The sequence below is a fragment of the Labrus mixtus genome, chromosome 1 (assembly GCF_963584025.1).
Source record: "Labrus mixtus chromosome 1, fLabMix1.1, whole genome shotgun sequence".
NCBI lineage: Eukaryota > Metazoa > Chordata > Actinopteri > Labriformes > Labridae > Labrus > Labrus mixtus.
The window spans coordinates 15,883,713-15,909,575 of record NC_083612.1 but is presented as its reverse complement, the minus strand read 5'-3'; the positions used below and the strand labels follow the sequence as shown (position 1 = coordinate 15,909,575).

At 39.3% G+C, this 25,863-nt stretch overlaps 3 protein-coding genes, 1 long non-coding RNA gene and 2 other non-coding genes across 8 annotated transcripts; 2 read left to right on the top strand and 4 right to left on the bottom strand.

Moving 5' to 3' along the window:
- Positions 1-741: 741 nt before the first annotated feature.
- Positions 742-12,660, bottom strand: ercc3 (excision repair cross-complementation group 3). Its single transcript, XM_061035487.1, has 15 exons — positions 12,510-12,660; positions 11,637-11,836; positions 11,294-11,530; positions 11,117-11,166; positions 10,884-11,019; positions 10,283-10,453; positions 9,258-9,462; positions 8,704-9,018; positions 8,387-8,571; positions 7,357-7,559; positions 7,162-7,258; positions 2,445-2,562; positions 2,201-2,319; positions 1,873-2,022; positions 742-1,762 (listed from the first exon to the last, which is right to left on the bottom strand). Exons 1-15 carry the CDS (start codon positions 12,535-12,537, stop codon positions 1,628-1,630), a joined length of 2,349 nt encoding a protein of 782 aa, XP_060891470.1. The 5' UTR covers positions 12,538-12,660; the 3' UTR covers positions 742-1,627.
- A 532-nt stretch (positions 12,661-13,192) lies between these two features.
- gpalpp1 (GPALPP motifs containing 1) lies at positions 13,193-15,860 on the top strand. The gene is made up of 7 exons (XM_061035695.1): positions 13,193-13,374; positions 13,492-13,609; positions 13,695-13,799; positions 13,903-14,167; positions 14,324-14,488; positions 14,592-14,696; positions 14,818-15,860. The coding sequence occupies exons 1-7, from the start codon at positions 13,287-13,289 to the stop codon at positions 15,034-15,036; spliced, it is 1,065 nt and encodes a 354-aa protein (XP_060891678.1). The 5' UTR covers positions 13,193-13,286; the 3' UTR covers positions 15,037-15,860.
- A 145-nt stretch (positions 15,861-16,005) lies between these two features.
- Positions 16,006-23,706, top strand: LOC132972541 (general transcription factor IIF subunit 2-like). Of its 2 annotated transcripts, XM_061035454.1 has the most exons (9): positions 16,006-16,129; positions 17,483-17,556; positions 17,764-17,788; positions 18,303-18,441; positions 19,794-19,853; positions 20,591-20,672; positions 20,934-21,033; positions 21,912-22,055; positions 22,224-23,706. In XM_061035454.1, exons 1-9 carry the CDS (start codon positions 16,013-16,015, stop codon positions 22,344-22,346), a joined length of 864 nt encoding a protein of 287 aa, XP_060891437.1. In that variant the 5' UTR covers positions 16,006-16,012; the 3' UTR covers positions 22,347-23,706. The 2 variants fall into 2 exon arrangements, with proteins under 2 accessions (XP_060891437.1, XP_060891445.1); XM_061035462.1 differs by lacking the exon at positions 19,794-19,853.
- Positions 23,608-25,863, bottom strand: LOC132972554 (uncharacterized). Of its 2 annotated transcripts, none has more exons than XR_009672921.1 (4): positions 25,849-25,863; positions 24,565-24,790; positions 24,157-24,242; positions 23,608-23,839 (listed from the first exon to the last, which is right to left on the bottom strand). It is a non-coding gene; the product is annotated as an uncharacterized LOC132972554 (long non-coding RNA). The 2 variants fall into 2 exon arrangements; XR_009672920.1 differs by having other exon boundaries at positions 24,157-24,256; positions 24,580-24,790.
- Positions 23,999-24,130, bottom strand: LOC132980399 (small nucleolar RNA SNORA31). Its single transcript, XR_009674167.1, has one exon. It is a non-coding gene; the product is annotated as a small nucleolar RNA SNORA31 (small nucleolar RNA).
- Positions 24,347-24,483, bottom strand: LOC132980405 (small nucleolar RNA SNORA31). Its single transcript, XR_009674169.1, has one exon. It is a non-coding gene; the product is annotated as a small nucleolar RNA SNORA31 (small nucleolar RNA).

Genomic DNA, 25,863 nt, shown 5'->3' with positions numbered 1-25,863 from the left:
TTCATCAAAGAAAATGTGTGATTTAAAAATTGTCATGGGCTGTAAAATAGTAAATCATTTAACAGAATAGTTTTTGACAAAGGTGATCACACTTATATGAAGAAAAGACTGATAAAGGTTGGATTTCAAAAGAAAATGACCTATCAGCCAGATTATAATGAACAGATTGATGCTTTCACTTCTAGATCCCTCAGTGTGTCCAAGGGTGTGCCACAGGGATCGATCCTGGGACCAATATTATTTATTTTATATCAAAAGTTTTGTTCATAATTATCCCAAGATAATTTATGTTTTTTGCAGATATAGCTCTGCATCTGCACCTAGCTATTTGTGAATACAACTTTCTTTTAATACTATACAATAGAACTTGTTTCATTTAAAATGTTCCAACTCATGATGTTTTAAAATGAAAAATTTAAATCAATGTGTTGTAAATGATTTAGATCAAAGCACATCTGGATTGAAAAGGTTTGAATTAAATTACATTAATTCTTAATTTTATAAATTGTAAATTGCCATCACTTTTAATCTATTATTGTAGATTTTTTTGGTCCCAGAGAATGGTTGATAAATGTTTTAAAAAAAAGATAATTTGGCCACACTTTTGTATGTAATGCATCAGTGGATATATTAACTCTAGTTTAAAATACCTTCTAAGGAGATAAACATGTTTTTTTAATATTGTCCTTATGTGTGCTAATAAGCTTTCTCATATGGCTTATAAATAAATAAACACACAAGTTGTTTTCATTCTTCGGTTTTTAAAGAATCAGACATTTCTTGTACAAAACATATTAAGTTTCAGTAAATTCTAGAAAAAAACATATCTCTTAAGTGAAAAAAATCAATTAAGCTTTCAGGAACAGACCAACATCTGCAGATGTGTGTTTAACCACATTAATAAACATTGGTAAGGTCACAACCTAGAAAATATTTTTTTTTCTTGATCAGATACAGTTATCTGTGAGGAGACCGTCAACAGCAGATAAGACTTCCATTCATTTAAAAAAGGCTTTAGAGCTGATCTTTACCCTCTTAAAAGGTTAATATCACTGTCTAAATATTCTGGTACGCATCCATTCTCATACCAAACAGACTTTAGTCTCTGAAATACACTGCAAACAGCAAGCCAATGCTTTCAAACATTATGGAAACTAGATTTATTTTCGTAAACAGTGCCTAACTATTTTTCAGAACAGGCCATGATTGCTCAGCTTCACCAATGTAACGTGGCACAGCCCAATTTCTCATTCTTATTTTTTTCAAATAGTGGTAAACAGTGGCTGACACTTAGGATGGAGTTTGCAAAGCAGTTAATCAAAAATCTGTGCATGTACAGTAAGTGCTTGAGAAAGCTGCATGTGATAGCTTCAAAATCATCAAATAGAGCGGCTCAGTCCTGCAGACATCCCTTGCTGTAATCTCAAAACAACACCTTTATTACCAGTTTTCAAGAAGCAGGTACAGTGTGTAATCGTTAGCTTCAGATCATCTCTTTCAGGGTTATCACAAGTCACTGCTCTGTTCTCCAGGACACTTCTGTACCTGCTGCTGGTCGTCTGATGTACGTCATTGTGCACCAACTTCTGAGCAAGTCTGTTATTTGCTGTCTTTTACGATAGTGCATTTACTTTCTGAAGCGCTTGAACAGAGGATGAATGCCTTTGCCTAAAGCTGATTTGCTTCCTCGACTTTGATACTCCATGTAAACAGTGTCGTCTGCACCTGACATGGAGCTCATGGTGCCTGTTCGCCTTGAGAACTGTAAAGGAGAGAGAAAAACTGTGAGAATATTGCTAAACACCACACCCGAAGTGCAAGCATGCACAAGCAATCATATATTTGAGTCCCAAGTACGGCTAAAATCCTCACCTGTGGTCGTGCCCCCAACTCCCCGGCCACAATTTCCTCCTCAGCATCCAGGTCTGAAGCAGCAAGGACCTTCTGAAGCAGCTGCTGTTGGTCATCTCTGGAGGAGAACATTAAGTCCTCTTCCTCCATTCCCGCTAGCTTTGTGATCACCTTTAAAAAAAGAGGTTTTTAAAACTTTTAGTTTTCAAAACAGGGATAAAAACAAAAACCAACATTGGTTTTGGAAAAATAGTTCAATGAAAAAATGTCTTCTGTATGAACAGGATGAAATAAGTCGTGTAATTTTGTGAGGAGACACAAATACTGTTAAACTGTGTGGAGAACACACCTTAAAGCTGTAGCCCTGGTCCACCAGGAACCTCTGCCTCTTGGTGGAATAAGCCATCTCCTGGGTGTCCTGGGACACCAGTGAATAGAAGTATGCATTGTACTCCTCTGCTACCATTCCTAAAAGAGCAGACAGTGGCAGTAAAAGTAACTGTATCTGGTCAAAGATGGGATGTCATGAAAAAGAAATGTCAGAACATGGGAATAACAAGCAAACTAAGTTTTGTCTTTGAAGACCGACTCACCTTTCTTGGCTCGTAAGACTCTGCCAAGCCTCTGGGCCTCCTGTCTGCGTGATCCACCGTGGGAGGAGATCTGGATCAGAACGTTTGCTTCTGGCAAGTCAAATGAGGTGTCTCCAACCTGTGGTGGAAGGGGTTTATCATGAATACACATACACAAAATATAGTGGATAAGCTTTGCACATGTGTTTTAGAGCACTGGTGATGACAGGATGGAATGTTTGTTTACTTTCAATGTGGCTACTTTATTCTCTAAAGCCTGGAAGAAACGCCAGGAGGGTTTAGTTCAATAGAACTCTTATTGTCAAGTGTCTACAGCTGTAGCTCAGTTGGTAGAGGTCATGACTAAACTGGAAGGTCGGAGGTTCAATCCCCAGATCCTGCAGCCACATGTCCGATGTGTGCTTGTCAAAGACACTTAACCCGGCGTGTTTGAATATGTATGAATGGGATTAGTAACTTCTGATGGCAACCCCTGTGGACAATGTTTTTTTTGTTTTTTTTTAATGAAAAATGTTGTCCTGATTTCTTATAGCTGTTTGCCTTATTTGATACCTACCCTGGTAGAGATTTCAAGCATAAACGATTAAGAAATAGTCAACCTTTATGCAGATGTTCACGTTTTTTTTTTGTCAGTCATAAAAAAGGCATTACTATTAATTAATTAAATCAGTTTCAGAACCAATTAAAAACTCCTCACAGGAGCTTTCAAGCACATTTCTACAAAATAAATATTTGACAGGAATCATACAGTAGGTCAATTAGTCACCCCTTTCAGTTCAGCACTTTCTAGATGCTCCTTTTGTAGAAATCATAGCCTCAAATTTATGCAGACAGGTCTTGATCAACTTTTCACAGGAATCAGGAACAGTTATTTTTCTTAAACTGCTCGGACTGAGACAGGTTGCGAGGATATCCTCAGTGCCCTTTTCAAGTGCAACCATCAATTCTCACTTAAGTTGAGATACTGTCAGGACTCTCCAGGACATTCACGATGCTGTTTTTTAAGTCAGTCCTGCTTAGCTGTTGCTTTTTGTTTAAGGTCTCGGTCTTGTAGGGAAACAAATATTCTTCTAAATGGTATTTGTGTTGCTGAATGCTCCAAGCTTTATGACAGGGTTTCCATGTATTTGAAACCATACATTAATCCCTCTACATAAACAAGCTTTCCAAGAAACATTTCAAAGTAGCAGCCACAGAAAATGTAACTCCTTCAGAGCAGTCCTTAGGGCTTTAGTTGGCCTTTTTGGAAGGCCGGCTCTCTCCATTTCCTGATAATTGATTTTTAACCTGATTTATTTTTTATTCATCCCACCCTGGCATGGTTTTTTGTCTTCATAGTGTAGGTTTTGCTAAAATACTGGCTTACCAGACGTTGGACCTTTCAGGTACAGGTATATTTACTATTTAATCAATCAAGCTGATCTCAATTTAAACAATAAACTGACTTCTTAAAGCATCTGGCTGCAATAGATTTGAGTAGATTTTTCATAAAAAGAAGAAAAAACACAAGACTAGTGGACTAGTAGACAAGACACAAGTTTACACATAACCGTACTAACACTGTGACAGTATAAATGGTAAATGGACTTAATGGACTTGCGCAGCCTGAGATCCTCAGGCTGGAACCTCCTAACTCGAGCATTTGTAGCTCGGGCTCCTCAGCTGTGGAACGACCTGCCTGAGGATCTCAGACTAGGCCTTCTTATAATCCTTGTTTCATCCATGATGTTTTATTTGTTTTACTGTTAACTTTAGCCAATCTTTGTCTCCGTTGTTTCTCTTTTCTCTGTTAATTGGATGATTGCTGCACTGTTGTTTTATTTTTCATGCTTTTTTAATAGGATTTTATTGTTGTGTATTTGACTGTTGGGGTTTTTCTTTTTTCTGTAAAGCACTTTGTGACGTTGGTTTTGATAAGTGCTTTATAAATAAACTTTATTATTATTATTATTATTATATTATATTAAGCTTGTTTAGCGTTTTTCTAGTCTTCTGACAACTCAAAGCACTTTTACACTTTTTACATGTCACACCTACTAGGGCTGGCTATTTCCCACAACCCCACATAATGATACGTATCACGATACAGAGGCCGTGATACGATACATATCGTGATATAACTTATGGATAATGACCATGTCCTACACAGAATTCACTACAACAGCTCTTCTTTAATGTTGAGAATAATGCATATTAAGGAGCCTACAACTTAAAACACTTCAATTCAGGTCCTCAGAGATCCTAGAAATAAATTAAAATATTTGAATCCCAGAGCTAGGGTGTCTTGTGAACTGCCCCATAGGTCAACATTCTTTAAAACTGACAGTTTTGCAGCAGTATCTATTCTCTAACATCTGCATCGATACATGTATTTGCAAGGAGCACATGATGATATATTGACATGTGGATTTTTTTGAGCACAGCCCTAACACCTACCCATCCAACCCATTCACACACTGATGGCAGAGGTTTCTATGTAAAGTGACCATCAGGGGTAACTAATCCCATTCATTCACATTCATACACGTCGGGTTAAATGTCTTACCCAAGGACACATCGGACATCTAGCTACAGGAGCTGGGGATCAAACCCCCGAACTTCCAGTTGAGAGACGACCGACTCTACCAACTGAGCCACAGCCGCCCCAGAGTATGCTCTCACTGTTTTTAAGGCAAAAATTGTGAACCTTTGGGATAGTGATGATTGGAAACAATCGTATTTGAAACAATTTCCACTAATTCACAGAAGAGGTCAAAATGCTCCAGCATGACCCTGATGAAGGCCACGAGCCGAAACGCGTCGGTCTAAATTGTTAATAAAGTTGATCTTCTTACTACAAGTGTTGCTGGAGCATTTTGACCTCTTCTAAGCTTTTCACTCTTTTTTGTGCCAGAAAATCCTCCAGGGAACCAGGGAACATACTTCATAATATACAATGTATATACACACATGCTAAGTTCAGCTGAGGTCTCTGTACAAAGCAGACTCTGGCACTGCCTTAGTTAATATGATTGTTCTCAGTAAACTGATTTGAGTAACCTGAGTTTATAGAATTTGCATCAGACTGGTCTGAATGTGAGAAAGAATGTGTAAAAGCCTGCAGGATTAAGAATAAGAAGATAAGCTTATTGTAATCAAATTGTTTGCTCAACATTGCTTTAAATGAGAAAGAGTTTGATGTCTATACGGCATCATGACATTATAGCTAATGCTTCTCAGTATTCAGGCTTTTACAGTGGTTTTTCATTTTCAGGTCAAATTTAACATTTACGCTAAAACAGAGAGAAATCTGAATATACATGTGCTCGTCAAAGCAGCCACAGCAAAACATCACAGGAGTCCACTTTTAAAACCGTACAGAGAACATGAGGGAGCAAAGAGTGTATGCACTCAGATGGGGCCTCTGATCTCTTCATTATCCGTTGATTTATAGTAAGGCAGAGCAAACAGACACTGTCCTTTCATATCAATCAATCAATCATTATTTGTATAGCGCCAATTCACAACAGGTGTCATCTCGAGGCGCTTTACAAAAGAGCAGGTAAAAGACCACACTCATTGTTAAAGAAAATTGGATAAGGGAAGATGGGATAAGATGCAGGAAGGATTTCTCCTTTATATTCCTCAAGGTTCCTGTTGTCCTCACTTCCTTGCCGCTGATGTGGAGGTCGGAGCAGGCCGTGCATAAACGAGGACGGCGTTGGTTGTGGGGACGACACAGTCCGATATGAGAGATAGCCTAGCAGAGACTCCAGTCTGCAGTGCAGTTTACACACTTCACTGATAAACTGAGTTACATTGGGCTTGAATATGAAGTGATCTTTTTGTTTTTTTGCCTTTGCTTCTGCCCATATAAGCACACTTACTCTCTCCCTCAGTCAAGGAGTCAGTGACTTAAAAACTACTGAATGAATAATCCATTAAACCTGGAACTGAACAGCTCCAGTAATAATTAAACTGATAAACATCAGCTATCACTGATGCCCTGTGTGACAGGTTGATTATTGTCCTCACGTCTTTGATTATTTCCTGTTGAAAAATTCTCAAAAACACCTTTTTTTTCACAGTAATCGTGAGCACTGGGAAAGCTGCTGGTCACACAACACTTTGCAAAAGTTTTAGAAACTATTTATCGGTCGATTACAATTGGCTCACAAAAACCTTCCACGTGAAAAGTTATTCAACCACCTTTATGTAAACAGAAAAGCGGGAAACATATGTTTAAATGTTGTGTGCTGATGGTTGTCTTAGTAACTGATTTTAGAGCATTGATACTCAACCTGTGTGGCTCATTTGGGACTAGTTGTGGCTCTTTTAAGTCCTACTTTGAGAAAAAAAAATCCAAAGTAATTCTTTAAAAAAGGGAAACATTGTCAGCAGAAATTAGTCTTTGCATGTCATGTCACTGTGTTCCCCACATGTATTCTAGGAAAGAAAGAGGTTTTTTGATTGTGGCTCTTGCAGAAATATTTTTTGGTCAATGTGGCTCTGAAGTCTAATAAGGCTGAGTACCACTGTTTTAGAGGCATCAGCACCCTCATTTCCTGTGTCCATGTCTTTGCATCCATTTAAACACACATGCAGAGAGGAGGCAAATGACTGATGATGATGTGTCCCCTAACCCTAACCCCTAACCCTAACCCTAACCCTGCAGCTGAATGAGTTCAGTCCAGGCTATAAACATCAAAGTAATTACAGTACACATGGATTGCTTTACCTTGGAGATGAAAATGGTGTTGATCTTGGGGTTGTGTTTGAAGTTCTGTAAGATCTGCATGCGTTCACCTTGTGAGGTTGGCCCATAGATATAAGGCCTGGAGAGGGAAGTTAGGAAGCAGAATGAAAGACCTAAATCTTATCTGAAAATAAATTTAAAAAACCCAAAGTGCCACTCTTTTTGTAAACAACTTACTTGTTGAGGCGAATGGCGTATTCCTTCAAGGCAAACACATTGTCAGCAAAGACAATAATCTTGTCATTGCGCCGCTCGTGGAAGCGAATGAGAAACTGGCAAGCACGAAACTTGTTGGGGTTCATCGTGTAAAAAAGGATGCGCTTCTTTGTCTTTATGGCCACATACTCTCTGTAAAACTCTGGAGACATCGGGCACCACACCTGAATCACAGACAAGGGAACACTGATCAGATCAAAGAGGAACAGGCTCACTTGGTAATGTAGTTATGTTAAAGTTGCTACAAAACAAGAAAAGGAAAATGTACTTTTTGACACTGACATACAATCAAAAAAGTTTAAGCTTTGAAAAATGTCTGACTTGAATGACCTAAGACAACACCTAAAAAATACAACAAATCTGAACAGAGAAACCATTAAACAAAGCGCTCTTTTCTGGAGTGATGGTGTTTGTTTCCCTCTCCATTCACTGAAACTCCCACCAGGATCAGCCAGCAGTCCTTGTCCCACCTGCGACTGGAGCAAAACGCTGTAGCCAGGCTCCAGACTGGTTCCAGGAAGACGGATCATACAGTCCCATTCTAGCCACTCTGGACTGGCTCCCAATACACGATTACACTCCTGAACAGTCTGGTCCCGTCCAACACAACTGACCTCCTCAGTCCTGACACAAACTCCAGGCCCCTTAGATCATCTGACACAGGCCTCCGAGCAGCCTTTCACTCTAATCTGAAACTTAGAGCTGAGTGCCAGGAGCAAAAAAAAAAATTGGGACAGCCTTCCTTCCTTCCAGAACTGCCTCTATTTCAAGACTCCAAACTGACTTTTGATTGGAAGCGTTTTTCTAGCCTTGAATAAACTTGTTTTTCTTCATTTTCATTTTTTTGCCTTATTCTTTATTATTGCTTTGTTTCCTATTTAATGTTCTTTTATGCATTGTACTGCACTTTAGTCAACTACATCGGGTCTTAATCAGCATTATAAATCAACTTGACTTCTCTTATTTTCTATTATAATACGGCGAGACTCACCTCTGCACACTGCACTTTGGCAATGTAGCCGTTGTTTTGCAGCTCCATCCAGTTGGCCTCGAATAACTTTGGTCCAATGAGGAAGTTGAGGTCCACAATCTTGTCATCTTCTCTGACCAGTGTGGCAGTGAGCCCCAGTTTGCAGTGTGCTTGGACAATGGTCAGTACACGGCGAAACATCCTGGCTATAGAGAAAGCAGAGAATTATCACGTTAAAATCTGATTGTTGTCTACATCTAAATGTGACTGGAAAAACTCATAAAAACAGTAACATTGAAAGGGGAAGTCAAGTTGTCTGATGTGTTGAAGCGGCTCACCAGGGATAGTGTGCACCTCATCCAGGATAATGAGTCCCCACTCCTGGCTCCTCATCCACTCCATGACCCTCTCTGCCTCCCAGGAGCGTTTGGTGGTGTGACCCAGCATGGAGTAGGTGCTGATGGCCACCGAGCAGCCGATGGGCTTGTCTTTGGCGTCCGAGGTGAAGCGACAGATCTGAGAGTCATCGATCGTGGACCACATCTTGAACTGAGCCTTCCACTGCTCCACTGACACCGAGGAGTTACCTAACACCAGGCAGCGCTTACGAACCGTGCACGCTGCTGTCACACCCACCAGAGACTTTCCAGCTCCTGGAAAAGGAAAGACACACAAATTGAGACATACTCTCTTGTGTCCTACAAGAAATGCAACTACAAATATCAATAATGGGGAAAAGCAGTTTGGGACTTTGGGTTAATAAGGCTGAAAAATGTGTTTCTCTGGTTTCAAATGGAATACGCTTATATTTGCTTAGCACTTAATATCACACATCGTTTACATTTTATTTTGAAGGCGCTACAATTTTGACATTTCAAAGCAGCTGTCTCACCGCAGGGCAGCACGATGACCCCAGAGCGAGCACGTCCATTTCCAAACACCTTGCGCAGGCTCTTTTCCTGGTAGGGCCGCAGCACAGCGGTGGGCTTGAGGTCGATGTTGATGTCTGGGTTGACCGTGTCATTGCGAAAGTCGTACTCTGCCAGGAGGGGGTACTCCAGCTGAATACATCGCTTCTGCAACTCCTCAATCATCTCCTGCACCAGACAAGAGAAGAATCAGACAGCTGTGAGTGGAAGAAGAAATATGTTTAAAAGTGTAAAGGTCGATTTGAAACAAATCCACAGACAGCATTTTGATATAGTGATCAAAAGTGCTTTTTTAATTATGAACCATTAGACTGTTAAAGTTCAGTCAATACAAATTGTGCACAGTCACATATACACTGCTTATTGTTTAACAGCATACCAGAATTATTTTTAAAAAAAAGTTTCCATCTTCCACGCCAGGTTTTCAAGCAAACTTAAAAATGTTGGAGATTTATTTAAGACTTTAACAACTAGAAATCCTCACTATATCCACAGCAGAACAAGCAAACATTTACATACGTTTTGAGGAGTCGACCATCAACAATTATCAAACAAAAGTGCCAAACAGTCTCTGGTTCCAGGTTCGTAGATACTATAATATTCAGCTTTTCTCTAATTCATTGTAAACTGAATAACTTCCATGTTTTCGGTTGCTGATGTGACAAAATAACCAGGCTGAAAAAGTCCCCAATGTCTTCTGGTGAATTTATTAAAACAAGTTTTTCACCACTGTTTGAGTAATTTGCGATCATCTAAATAATTTATCATTCATTATCTTAAAAGGTCAAATTACTCATGACAAAAAAAGTTAGTTACAGCTTCAGGCAATAACATTTAAAATCACAGTCAGGTGAATAACAATAGGACAATCTCAAATAAGACAGACAACCATATAGCAGTCTAAGCTTGAATGTTGTTGTCAGCAGGAATATTACGGTAAGTACGCAGAGGCAAAACAAGCAACTAGAGATGAAATCAGAAAGGGTACCTGGCGAATCTCAAAGGACACAGTCTGAGTCTCTTCCTCCTCCTCCTCTTCTTTATCCATCTGCTCGTAGTAGCTGTAGATGTCCTCGGGGACCTGCTGGGTTGCAGTCTGTCCATCAGCAGGCTGCTCTGAGGTGGAAGTACTTCCTTTATCCTGAACAGACTTGGAGATCTGTCAGAAGAAGAAGAAGAAGAAGCAGCAGAGGGACGGAACAAAAACAGGACAGTTACAACTCATGTTGGGTGTCTTAAGGGTTAATTTACAAAACTTGCTGTTTTATTGCTTTTCAATTAGATAGTAGTTTTATTTTCATAGGTTACAGGCCTAATATGCCTGTTTAGTTTGCGGCACATCAAGATTGTTTTTTGAACGAGTGCATAGACCGGCTTGAGTTTAACAATCACAGTTGTGCTGCCATCTAGCAGTAGCTGCATAATCTGTGCTGATTTATTTCAAAGACCTCCTCTAGTTGAAATTCTTTTTGCACTTTGTTACTTCACCAAACATGTGTAGTAAACACAGATTCAAAATTCAAGCGATAGTTATTATTCTTTGGTATGTTGGTGTGTGAGTTGAGAAAAATTAATGGTGGACAGCGTACTGCAGACTTGCTGTGGATGACTTCAGTAATAAGCTCTGTATCCGCTCCGTCTGCGGTGCGGAGGCGACATTCCCGGATCACATTGTCCTGCAGGAGGCGCTGGATCACTTCAGGGAAGGCACTCTCAACAAAATACCTGTGGGTAGAAGGGCAGCAAGCGCACTTTTGAGAGGAGGGCTGGAGGATGGTTCAGGATGGCAAGGTGGAATGAATGGTTGCAGAAATGACTTTACCTATTGTGCTTCAGCACCAGCTTGACTTTGCCATAGCTCACTGTGCAGAGCTGAAAAGGGAGAGATATTGAATTCAGATATTGCACATGACTTCCAAGATAGTTAATTTGGAAAATGCTGCATACATTTCCCCTCCACCTTCTTCACTCAGAAAACCTGTTCGTCTCTAATTCAGACCTTAATGAACTGCACGATTCCGTCAGGTACGGACGTCTTGCTGAGTTTCTGCAGGTACTCCACAATATCAGAGGTCTGCAGCCCCACGCTGACAGCTGCGTACAGGGAGTAGGCCGTCAGCTTGTACTCGTGGACATGGTTAGGCCTGCACACTGGCTCTGCGATGGCCACCAAGAAATCCTGAGCATACTTGTACACTGGTGAGAAGGCTTCCAGAAAGATGTGTCCATCCGGAGCCTGAAAGAGAGAGAAACAGAGAAAGAAATGTGTGAGGACGAGACGGAAGACATTCCTTACAATACCGTGTAAGATCGAGAGGATCAGTAATCCAGACATGTCTCACCACCCAGAGGGGGCGAGAAGAGTGATCGTTCTTCAGCGTCATCTGAGCGCGGTAGTCTTTGGCTCCGTACTCATCCAGCCTGGTACTGGACTCGTCCACCTGCTTGCCTGCAGCAGCAGGTATGGCCTCCTGAGACTCACTGCCTGCAACCTCTTCTTCATCTTCTTCTTCCTCATACACACGCTTTTTGGACCTCTTGTCTGCAGCCACACAGTGTGAGTTAGAATGTGTTCTCAGTGACATAGAAATACACTCCTCACAACATCATGACGTGATTATTCTTTCTACGTCCACAGATGTGCTTGGCTTTGCTTTACAAGTGTGAAAGAAGATTGTTATCACAATGCCAGGATGGATCCATTATTAAACCTCACAGGACAAATGCACATGTGCCAGTGTGCCTGTCTTAAAGACGCAATTAGGTCAAGAAGTGAATTAGTGACCCGATTTCTACTGAATTGAAGTATCATTTAAGGCAGTATTACTCTTCAAGGTTATGAGTAAGACCCATATCTAGCCTAATTTTGTGTCTTCCTCTCGTTTGGTTACAGTGTTAAAATAAGAAGGCAGGGAGTATGACTTGACATGAATGATAATTACAGAGATATACGTCAAGGATTTGAGTAGTGACCTTCCCTCCTCCTGGACAAAACTAAACTAAACTGTGTGACTACACCTGCTTGCTAATGTAAGACAGTGAACAATAAAAAGAGACGATCATATTAGTAATATACTTTAACTATTGAGGGGATCATCGGTACACTTCAGGGACATTTGGGTTTGATATCCATCCCTGCCTCATTGTCCTCATTTCTTCACTTGTCACTGATAAAGCTAACTGTGTCTAGATTGAACTGTACATTAACAACTCACCCCGATCTCCTTTATCCTTTTTACCCATTTTACGACTTCTTTAAAAGTGAATATCTTTCAAAAGATGTCAGACATATCTTCAAACTCTGCCTAACGCCCTCCTCGCGGTCCTCACAGACCGACTGTGTCGCATGATACAAAAGTTGCTACGACAAAAAGACCTACGTCTAGTAAAATATAAAATAATGAAGTACTACTTCCGGTAACAGCCTTCAAAGTAAATGTTTGAGAAAAAATAGTTTCCGAATCTATTTTTCTACTCAACAACCATTAAAAAAAAACTATGAGAAACATACCACTTTTTAAGTTGCATATTCAATTAAACCTTTTTTTTTTTTTTTTTTTTTTAGAAAATCGGAAGAAATAATGGAATTTTAAATGAAGCTTAATATTCAGAAAATGTCTCTTATAAGGGATTTCTCACATTGGAAAAGTCACATTTCTAAAGTAGCCAAATATATTGTCACAAAAACACATGATAAGATATTATACGATTAAACCCAACAAAAAAAAAAGCACAAAAATGTAAGATACAATTATACACTTATTTTTCTAACAAATATAACGTGAGAACTTGTTACTTTATTGTTGCAGTTCAATAGCACACTTCCGGTTTTAGTGCCGCTATCTTTTGGAAACTTGACAAAAAAAAACCATCGGGGACTCGATGTTTACTTCCTGTGTGAAAGGTCAAATTCGTTCTTCGAAGCACTTCTGGTTTTCCCAGCTTAAAAAAGAAATGTTTTGAAGCTACGTGACTAATTAGAGATTTCAAAAATGTCGTCTGATAAAGTAATCGGGCCTCCCTTACCCCCTATGTTCAGAAAGGAGGAGAGCGATGAAGACTCAGACTCTGAAGATGGATGTAAGTCAGACAAATTATCTTTTGTTAGAGGTTAGACCCGGAAAACTGATTAAAAGCCCTGGATATTCGTGTCAAGTTTCTTTCCTCATGGTAGTTTCTGTGTTTGTATTGTGTTAGTCTCTGGCCCTGCTTTACCTCCCGGGTATAAACGAGGAGGACCGTCGAGCTCATCGGACGACAGTGAACAGGAGGTGTCGTTCAAAAGAGCTAAAACAAAACACACAGCTGCAGAAGAGTAAGGTTCAGTAGTAAACTATGAGTTTTAAAAAAAAACAACTTTCACAACCAGCAAGACAGTAACTTTTGCTTTTTTTGAACAGGGTGGAGAAGACAAATTCACAAGAAGAAGAAGATGATGATGATGATGGTTTCTTTGGACCAGCTCTGCCACCAGGTTTTAAGAAACAACAGAGTTCACCAGAAAGGTTGACACATGAGTTTAAAAAAATAAAAATAAAATGTGCACATGAAATGCTTACAGTCACAATGTTTTGTTGTGAAAACTATAACTTCATCGTGTTCCCTCAGGCCACCTGTGCTGGGACCCGCTTTACCTCCTGGGTTTCGCAGAGCAGCATACGAGAACGACGACGACGACGATGATGATAACAGTGAGGACGGAGAGGGTTTCCCAGGGCCGGCACTTCCACCGGGCTACAGGGCTGAGTCCTCCAGCAGCGAAGGAGAGGATGATGTGATCGGACCCATGCCATCCAAAGGAGATATTCAAGACTCTGTGGCACTGGATTTTGAGCGAAGAGCAAAAAGGATGAAGGACAAGCTGACAGGAGAAGTGAGTTTTATTTGTTTCCCCCGAAGTCTCATCCATTTCACTGATTACAGACTGAAATCTTACTGAGAAAATAATAGTATAAAAAGCAAAAAAACCAACATCATTTAATTGAATTTGAAGACATTGTAAAGTTTGTATTATTATTTGTTTAATTAGGAGACCCCCGAGGTTCTGGCTCGAGAAACATGGATGACAGAGCTCCCACCAGAACTGCAGCACATTGGCTTGGGGGCTCGAACCTTCAAGAAGAAGTCGGGTCCAGAGAACAAAGATCGCTCCATTTGGACAGATACGCCAGAAGACCGGGAGCGTAAGATCAGGGTAGTTAATTATTTTTTATAAACGTTTCTTTTTCCTCACCAAGTTTTTCTTTTTTCAGATCAATTATTGATTTTTTTTTTTTTTTTTTTGTCTTGACCCAAAGGAACGCCTTGAACGAAAGCAGAAGGGTGAAGAAGAAGTTGATGAAAAAGTTCCAAAACTCTCCAGGAAGGACTTGGAAATGGCAGATAAAGTTTCTAAATATAATGTGAGTTGTGATACCTCATTGTCCTTGTTTCCTAAATGTCCACACACATAAGTCATGGCAGATGTACTAAAGACTACAAAAGGGTAGCACACTTAACTCAATCCCCATTTCTTGTTGTCAGGAAACGAAACGTGCCGAGTCTCTGATGACTTTGCACACCAAAACAATGAAGGAAAAAGCGAAGGAGAAGGCTGACATACCGGTGGAGAGGAAGCCATTCGATAGGGATGCAGACCTGCAGGTGAATCGCTTTGATGATGCGCAGAAGGAGCGCCTCCTTAAGAAATCTCAGGAACTTAACACGCGTTTCTCCCACAGCAAAGATCGAATGTTCTTGTGATGAACTCTCAAAATGTTAAAAGCCTTTTTTTGAATAGGTTGCTACGGTCTAAATTGGTGACAACTTCTTACATGGTTTGTACAATATGGACTTTGTTTATGGATAGTCTTGTGTTACACATATGTAAGTTTAACTTTATGCTAAGTAGGAAGTAAAGAAAACTAGACTAGGTAGACTAAGAAGGCAAAATAGAAATGTGGCCAACTTGGATTTTACAGAAGAAGCTGCATATTTTATACAACAGATATGGGGGAAGAATACACAATATTTTCTTTTTTGCTGAACAGTTGAGCATATCTTTTGAGTTTTAGATTATCATATGTTAAATTTAGCGTGGTTAATATTTAATCTTATCGGACTCATGTCTTAATTTACAGTATAAATAATTCAGGGATTAATCAATGTTTGATATTGTTTAAATCATAGACAAAACTACCAGTCATTATACATAACAATCCCACTATAGAAGTACATTATAGGGGATAAGCAATGTTGTCCAAGTGTTTATGCAATCAAAAAGGATATAGGAATGTACATACTTTAATGCTTGCTTGATCAAAGCTGCATTAAAGTATCTCTCCTTTACAAAATAAGTTTTGTTAATGTTTTAGTGTCCTGTCAAAATTCAGATTCTAGTTACTTTACATTCATCCCTTTCATTAATTCAATTTTATTTGGCCCACAGGATTAAATAAAACTTCCAAAACGTTTGTACGCATTGCTTTAAAATGTATGTTTGCAGTATTCATAGCATCGTGTTTCATGTGTTGAATTATTATGTTCCTATTTCTTTTACTTTGATTAAAAATTCATTTTTAAACCTTCTCGTTTTACATTATTATTCCTTATTTCATTTATAAATGTGTTGGGATTTACTCCGAAAATACCTCGCTGCAGCCCGCAGAATGGGCTCAATGTTTTTGAGTGGATGTATTTTTGGACCCTCTGCGTAGCCGTAGTTCAGTTTTCTTTACGCATGCGTGTGGTAGTCTCATTGAAAAGCTATCAACATTTTATTATTAAAAAAATGTCAGAAAAAGGAGAAGTGGATTTAACTGGTGCCAAGCAGAACACGGGCGTGTGGCTTGTTAAGGTACGTGTATATATTTTCAACAACGCTTGGTGGTGGATTACGGGAACAGTAAATAATTTAAACATACCTAAGGCTAAGGCTAACTTAGCTTAGCATCTAAAGCTACAATGAAAGAAAGCGTTCATTGGAGCTAACGATGGCTAAGTTCACTTCCTATCTGCGAGCCAGTCAAGAGAACCGGTCAAAACTACTTCTCATGTTTATTTTGAAGTGTGGTTTGCCTTTAAAATGTATCTAACAAGAGACAACTCTCAACACCAGATCAACAAAAGATGGCAGGACATTGAAGTAAAAGCTGTAGTCTGTGTGGTATGAAAACGTGAAACTCCACAGAGAACCAATAACTGGATACACAACCTGAAATACAATGTAGCATATTTTCTTATTGCAGAGCCAACATGTGCAGCAGTGTAAAATGCATGTATACCTCCAGAGAGCCTCACAACACTGAGGTAGTTTGTTTATTCCCACAGGACTTTGTCAGGTCCTATAACATTTATCATGAAGAAATAGAATAATGGAATGGAATGGAATGGAATGGAATAGGATAGGATAGAATAGAATGGAATGGAATGGAATGGAATGCAATGGAATGGAATGACTTTATTGATCCAAACTGGGACATTGTGGCGTTACAGCAGCAGGTTATCCAACACACAATATGAGTAAAAAACACAATGTTAGCAAATCTAAACACAATATAATATTAAATATAAAGTAAATAAGTACTAAAAGATATCAAAAATAAGAATGTGAATATATACAACCAGGATTTAACTAAGCATTACTAGTCTTAAATAGGAAGATTAAATATGGAAGATTGAATGTAAATGTGCAAAAACAGTCGTAAATGGACAGTATTGACACAAGTTAAAGTGCATGAGTGTAGACATATTATAAGCAGAAACTATACAATATAACGGAGAGTAGACAGCCAAATGTAGAATAGAATAGAATAGATGTTTATTGCCATTTGCACAGGTACAGGACAGTACAGGTACATTGGAATTATTGTGCATTTCTCCCTGAGTCAGCTTCTACAAAAAAAGTTCAAATTGTATATAAAATAGACTAGCATTGTAAGAAAAAAAGTAAAAATAAATAAGTTGTATTAACAGCTAAGTAAATTAAAATAAACTGTACAGAAGTTATACACATGTAGGATGAGAAATTACTCCACACGAAGGGGGTGACTCATTTAATGAATGCAAATATCGCACGGTCAAAATTAAACGTATAAAAAGCTGGCATTATCAAGTTTGTGTTTGTTTGTTTCTTTTAGTTTTTTTTACATTAATTTTATTTCCATGTGCAGGGGAGACGACACAATAAGTTTCTTGTTCCTTCTCGCAGGTCCCCAAATACCTCGCTCAGCAATGGGCAAAAGCGACAGGCAGAGGAGAGGTCGGAAAACTTCGAATCTGCAAGTATGTTAAAAAAACAGCAAACCATTATTTTTTACGTAGGTTTTGTGTGAAGGAAGAACTAAACATTTGCTAATGAAGGATGAGATTGTGTGGGTGAACAAGATAGCTGTGCAAGTCGCGTTGGATGTTGTTATGCATTTCAAATGAATTTATCGTATTCTCCATGCCTTTCAACTCGTGCTGACTTTGCTCTTTTTTTTCTCAAAGGAAAGGAAACTTAGGAAAAGCAGAGGTAAGTGATGAAATCTTACTCGTCAAACTTTTCATCAGATTATCGTCAAGTAAGGGATGGGTGGCTATTGAAGCCCTTAACTTCATCAGATTATTTTCAGTTTGGTCTATGGGCATGCTTATGCTTTCTCTTTTTCATGAGGGAGACGCTAAAGCCATTTATAATATGTACTAGTAAACATGCAAAATGATAATGTTGTATACACCTAGCAGTCCCTTTTAACTGCAGTTTTAAGGCCTGGAGATATTCATTTTGAGAGAAATGATTTCTGATAGGAAGCAGTGTGGGTATAATACATTATTAATGATAACTGTTTAAAACTCTTTTTCAGATTTTCACAATTGAGCATTGATTTTTTCAAGATGTAATACGTTTTGTATAACGTCTTATAACTGTTTTAGTGCATGTTCTGTTTTATATCATGAAATTGTACTTAACACGGGTTTATGTTAATTTGATCAAAAGTAAGGACAGTGGCTGGTAAGCTTATATGTGTACTACATATTCTTTACAGGTGTCTTTCACTTTGAATGAAGAGTTGACTGTGATTGAGGGCATTGAAGATAAGACGGTGTCTGCACCTCGTGAGCACCCGTTCACCATGCAGTCAGTCGGAGGTCAGACGCTGGCCGTCTTCACTGAAAATTCATCGGGTGAGTTTCTGCTTTCATTTCTGAGCCCTGCGGGGGGAAAAACTTTCTTTTGAATGCCTCAACCGCAAGATGTGACACTCACTAAAATCTACTAATTATGTTGTTATGCTGTTATGTGAAGTTTATTTTCTTTGCCCAACGGTAAGTTCTGTGTGATCAGGTGGTGGAGGCGCTCATCCTGCAAGTGTTTGTACAGCTTGCTGTCTTCATGCAAAGTCTTTCCCCTGCCTGCTCGTCTCTGTGTGTTGTAAACTTTCACCAGGATGAGGTTGTTCACAGTCCCAGCACAGTACATATAATTGATGTACTGCTCATATGGGATACCTGCACACTCACTGGAAAACAGAAAAGATTGTTCTTTTCCAATCTGATTTGAGTTTCTCTCTCCGTCTGTCTATAAGCGAATTTTAGCTTCAGTGTTTGATACTCTGTCAGTCAAACTTTGTGGTTTAACCTTTCCAGTATCTGATCCAGCACAATGGCCCCATTTGGAATTAATTAACATAGAGTCGATTCGAATCAACTCAAATCATTGCTGAATTTGGAGCTGATTTCATTTGTGCATGTGGTTTGGTTTGAATTTCACTGCCCTCATCTGCCCTCTGAATGTTTCATTTTTTTTGTTGTTGCCATGGGTGCTGGTGAGCTTGTGCTTCTGTTCTTCTGTGTGTGTGTGTGTGTGTGTGTGTGTGTGTGTGTGTGTGTGTGTGTGTGTGTGTGTGTGTGTGTGTGTGTGTGTGTGTGTGTGTGTGTGTGTGTGTGTGTGTGTGTGTGTGTGTGTGTGTGTGTGTGTGTGTGTGTGTGTGTGTGTGTGTGTGTGTGTGTGTGTGGGCTGCACAGCTGAAATTAGTTAACATTTTTAATTTGTTAAATATACTTTTTTCCCATTAAATGCAGTATTTTTTTTCCAATGGAGACCTGTCTTAAGTAAGCAGCTATCAATGCAAAACAACTTTTAAAAGATGTAGTAGATTGACATAAATCTAAAGTTTGTTTTTGCTGCATCTTTGAATGACAGTAAAATGTAAGGTATTCAACACCAGCTTAACAGCTGGTTAAATGAGATGTAATACTGTTGTTTCTTTATAAGTGAAGTATATTTGTGCAGCCCTGTTGTGCTTATGTATTTGTTTTTGGTGGGACAAGGTTATCTGTGCTTCTTTGTCATAAGGGCTTGCTTGCTTTGCTAATGCACACGCGCGTGTACCCGTCAAAAATTGCGCCAAGATGCACTGTGTGATCGTTTTGGTGTGCGACTAAACCCTTGGGTGTGGTTCTTACTGTTCGCTCCCCTCCTCCCTCCGTCCTCCATCCCCTGTATTTTCATGTTTACCATCCCTCCCTTCCTGTAGGCCAGTCAGAAGAGAGATCTGATGGCAGCAGCTCAGTTTCGGGGGCGGGGGCAGGCCCAGGTGAGTCCAACGTTTCACCAGCGAGTGACAAAGTTGCACTAATAGGAATCAGACACACTGTCTGTTATTTTAAAAATATTGTGTTTATAGTATCACAATAGAAACCTTAATACATGCTTAATGCATGTATTGACACCAAAGCTGTAGACACATTGTCCTCAGGAATCACCCAGTTTCTACTCCAAGCCTCACACATGCTTCTTCTATTTTTTAGCACACTGGTGCAAACACAATGGAGCTTCTGCACAGAGTGCATTGCCTTGAATGAAGGATGGAAATGAGAGTATGTGTTTCGAATGGTTGACACTGCAAATGTGCAGGGTGCCAGCTACTGGTTATGATGGTTGTAATACGAGTGAGTCCGGTTGTGATTTGTTGTTGGCTTGAAAGTTTAGATCTGGATTTAAATGTTAGTTTAGATTACTTGGAGATCAAAGTGGATGAAAATGATGGGAGTATCAGAAATAGATGCTGGAATGTTACAACATTTTCCTTTCAACTTAAGGAGTGAGCCTGGGCTGAACCACATTCATTCACTAGCAAAGGCAATCTACTGTATGTTGTTCAATTTGTTTTTACTCCAAACATTCAATAGTTCAATAATTCCTTCATCCTTTCTCTCTTACACACATGTAACTGTTCCTCTTTCCTTCCATAGGAAGTAAACATGCATTAATAATGCATTCACACACACACATGCATTTAAAGTGGTGTTTTAATTAACTCCTCGTTTTCAGATAAAATAGCTTTGGAGGGAGTGGTGGTGCAGAGAGCAGAGTGCAGACCTGCTGTCAGTGAAAGCTACATGAGACTGAAGAGGTGAGTATTGAGTACATGCTAGTATGTTATGAGCCTCACCTTCTCTTCAATTTGCTATGTTGCATGCATTACTGTAGATCATTAAAAACAACCAGTCATTTAATTATGTACTACTGAAATAGTAAGTGTATCATGCCATCGCTTCGTCAATTCATCATGTGAAATCTTTTTTTTTTTTAATCACAAAGTTAATATCTTTCATGTCGGTTAGTAAATATCATGACTTCTCCAAAAGGTAAACACATTCTTTCCATCTTCCAGGTTACAAATTGAGGAGTCCTCTAAGCCAGTCAGGCTGTCACAACAGTTGCAAAGTCCAGTCACCAACAACTACAAACCTGTTGCCAACCATACTTACAATGTAAGAAATACATGTCATACTGGAATGCTGTTTACTTTGTTTACTATGTTTCATCAAAAATGTAGCTTGTTGGGACAGAGGCTACAGTCTTCAAAGCGGACAGCCCAGGTTCGAGTCCGACCTGTGGGGCTCCTCTGCTGCATGTCCTTTCCAGCTCTCTCCCTGATTTCAGTTAATATAGGCGTTTTGGTTCAGGTTATGTTATTTGTACCAAATTTACCTAAGGGTACAAATAGAGTAACATGAACCTGAACCATAAATGTAATAAATAGTCGGTGAAAGTATTGTAGCTCTGATATGACCAGTGTGTTTACTGTTTACAGTACATTAGAGGTGGGGGGAAACGTCTATTTATGGAAAAAAATCGAGATTTTTCTCTTCTAAGATTTAAAATCGATTTAAATTGTTTTTTTGGGCAAATCAGTCACTCACTGCTAAGTGCTAAGGCTAGCTCTTTAACTCAGTAGAATTCCAAATAGAGCAACAAGAAATGCGGCCAGTCTCACAGATGACTGGAGTAGATCCTGAAGTACTAATTCATTAATAGACTTTGAATCCATGGATCGATGAATCCAGATTTCCATGAATCGAATCGTGACCCCAAGAATCGAAGTCGAATCATGAGACACCCGAAGACTTCCAGCCCTACAGTACATTACAGCTAAGCTCCTTATAAGTTAGCATTTAAGCCAATTTCTAGTGTTCCATATTTACATCCATACAAAATAGATACATCAAATATGAGAGGAAGTCCTGTTGCATTCTTCATGAAATGATGAACACCAGTTGAATGAGAGTCCTAATAAAAGTGCCATGTGCTGGTGTGGATCTGTAATGTAAACGATACCTGACCTCTGTCTGTTTACTTTCTGCTGCAGCTCGAGTATGACAGGAAAAAGAAGGAGGAGGGCAAGAGAGCCAGAGCTGACAAACAGCAGGTGTTGGACATGTTGTTTTCTGCTTTTGAGAAGCACCAGTACTACAACATCAAAGACCTGGTGGACATCACCAAACAGCCTGTGGTAAGACCAGAGGGCAAAATCAGAGCTCTTGTTGTGGGACGGGTGAAGCTTTTTCTTGAGAGAGTTGTTGATTAAGTTAAAGTTCCTGCTGTTTTTATACCTTAAAGTCACACAAAACCACAACATGTTATTCATCTTTAATCCTAACTGGTTCATTTCTTCTCTCAGATTTACCTGAAAGAAATCTTGCGTGATATTGGCATCTACAACGTGAAGGGAACACACAAGAATACCTGGGAGCTCAAGCCAGAATACCGACATTACCAAGGAGAGGAAAAGACTGACGAATAGTTTCCAGACCTCGCAGGGCTGATACACCATCTTCTTCATTTGATGGGGGTAACTCCCAAATCAGGTCTTGATTGGACCATGGAGCTCTCACCTGATTTCTTTACAGGTGTGGAAACACACTGACTAACGAGGTGAAGCAGAGGTGGAGTTTTACAAAGAGAAGTTGTTGTTTCTTATTGTTATTTTGTAGGATACAAGAAGATGCATTAGGAAACAAATTGAGGTTTTATGCTGATGTGCACCACAACCTCATGGTAAAACGAAGTATTTGAAATAGTTGTGCCATCCATCAGAGGAAAAGGACGTCACATTTGAAAAAGCAAAAGATGCATTCTGCTTTTTGAAAATGGGTTTAATTTTTAAAGGATAAACTTGTAAGCAGGTAGGATGTGTTGCAAGAAATGATTCCCCCGATGTGTGATAAGGGATTTTCTTTTTCTTGACTTTCTCATTTTATTGGAGTGATGTGCTTCTTTTAAACAACCTTGCAAGTTTCAGAGTCATGATTTTGGAAGATTAATTCACCCTGAGCCTGTTGAAAATATCTAAACTGGCAATGTTGTATTCCCTTTTCAAAAATCGCGCTTCAGGCGCATGACAATTTTAACTGGTTTTACATTTTATTGACTTCTGTAATAAATGTTTCAATAGAAAAAGTTACATGTTCTAGTTTAACTACATGCCTAACATCTAAGCACCTGTGCAGCTATTATCACCTAACATCCCTCTTTTCCTACAGCCAGTCTGGCTTTAAGTATTTAACTAAATGTTAAGAAATCAGACCACTCTAGTCTTTGTGTCCCTGATCCATTTATTCCTTACTTTCAGGCAAATGTAGAACAAACAAATAATGTACATTATACAGAACCTAATTTGGGGCTTCAAGTATATTCTGGTGGCAGAGCAGTTTTAATGAGCAACTTCCACATCTGGAGTTCCCAGAATTTGTACAAATTCAGTATTTGAAACTGGAGGATTGGTGGGTGCTTGTGCACAGCCATGCTACTCATCCACGGTGCAGCTAGGAACAGACAGCTTTTGATATCACAGTAAGCCAACACAGCAGGATTGTTCAGATACATTTTAAAGTTTAATGCATGTACAACACTTCACATTGTGGCCTCAAAGCAAACCCGATGACGCCACATGGCAAATAGTGATGTTCTCTCCAACGGTTTACTTGAAATGTATCCGAACAACCCTGTGTGTGTATGCTGGATAACCCTGATCTTTTAAGTACAGTTAAAAGGAAGGCCTCAACTGGAGTCAAATTCAATTTTATTGAAGACAACATGACAGCAGTTTAAAACTCTACATGCACAGAACGATTCACATTGTTTGAATAAACCATATCAGAAAACAGCAAATCTGACAGCATAAGTGTTTATAATTTTGCTATAAATATAGAGAAAATGTGTTCATCATGTGGGGGAGGAAAGGACATTTCCACAGATCCAATCTCCATCAGCTGTTATGCAGAGTCTGCTGATCACCTACAAGAAAATGAAAAATATTAAAAAAGGGAGATGAAACACAGAACATGAATGTCATCCTGTAATTGGTAGTTCATCTAGCGCCTGCAAAATGCGTCTGTACATTGTCTGCTTGATACTCCAGAGTCCGACTGATAACATCTGTAAATCTAAGCTGCCACATGTATTCCTCAATGCAATCTGTGCTGCTATAGACTGAGCAGTCAGAAAGCATGAGGAAGGTTTAGTTTAGCATCTCTATGCAAACCTAGAAGCCAAATAAACCTGCTTCAGGTCTATCAGTGGATGCAACCGAAACCAAAGTAACAAGTACTCACCTGCAGATAATAAACTCCTCTCAAATCAGCTCATCAGTATCTGCTCAAGCTGCTGCTGCAACATCTTGCTGGCGTCTTCTCAAGAGCTTATACCTACAGACTGGAAATACAAGAAAACCATGACATTACGGTTTCATACAGCAAAACAAAGTGATGCAATATTAAGCAGTTCAGGTGATTAATAGTAGCTATATATCCTCCCTGATTCAATCCAAGACGCCATGGAAAAGAGGCGGGCAGAAAGCGCAGGGACATTTAATATTGCATCTGAAATAGTAAAAACCCAGGGTGTCTCACATCAGAGAGCCCAGGCTGTCAAAGATGCAGCTGCTAACGAGGCCTCAAGGCTTGATATTAAAAACATTTTTTTTTTTTTTAACCAAAGCATACGTCTTTCAAAAAGGTAACCACATTTTTACATACATTTCCAAACACGGCTTGGGGTAGATGGCAGCACTCTGCTCTGAGCTCCTTGCTCAGACTCATTTCTTCTCGTGGCACACTGGTGTGTGTGTGTGTGTGTGTCAACAGCACATTCGTCACTGTTTGAGCTTCAGCATTCTTGTGATGTTCAAACACAGCAATCATCCTCCATCTGGCTCACGCACATGTCCACTGCACGGCACATGGGCTGCTGAAAGAGGGAAGGAAAGACAAAAGGGGAAATTAGTCACTACTTTCTGAAAGACGCAAACATTTACTTTAATTCAACCAAATAACAGGATACACTTCCTTTAGGAGCCTTGTCTGGATGCTTACACCAAAACATAGTTGTTAGACATTCATCTTTGATCCCAGCTAATAAAAACGGTATATTTAGTCTACTGCCCCCCTTCTTAGTTATGTAAAGCATCCGTGGGTTTCTTGAAAGGTGCTACATAAATCAAAGCTATTATTATAATATGGTTGAAACATTATTTCTAATGCATTGCTTTTTGAAAATATTTTTGAATTCTTGAGACAAAGCGTAGCCACACTAACCCAGTGCTAGAATAAAACTCTTAGTACTGTACGTGATTAATGGTAATTATAGTTTACTGCTTATTTCAAAGTTTTGCAAATTGTAGCTACAATTGAAAGGCAGATAGTGAATTTAATTTCTTATTAATAAAGAATTACCCAAGTTTGGTTACTTGGATAACTTTTTAATTAAATAACTTGAAAGGATTAGGAGTCCCTTTGACCCCTGGATAGGATTGATAATAAATCATGATGCTGCTTTCTCACCAGGACTTTGGGGAGTATAATGAACATCTTATGCGACCTTAGTTTACATTGATGTTAGTTTAAGTCACTTCAGCCTATATGAAATCACCCAAACCCTGTGTCTCGGGTGGGTATGAAACATTTAGACATTTTATCTTTGCAACAAACTCATATTAGCTTTAATGTTAGCTACCTAGGACACATGGCTTTAAAAGGCACTTTCACCGGTGTTATGCATTTTGTAAATCCTCCTCTTGCTCGACAATCGGGACATTAGTTACGCGTACTGTAAAGTTATTTAGTTATCTCAGAAGTCTTTAGGTTGCAGCCCACGCTATTGTTTAAGTTGTGTGTGACATGGCGATACAAAATGGCACCAACTTATTAACACGTGTCCACATTTGAAGATTTCACACGTTTAACTCGCACACCTAATTTAAATTGGGCTACACATGACAGTGCGATACGTAAAGATGAAATACTTACAACACAGTATGACGG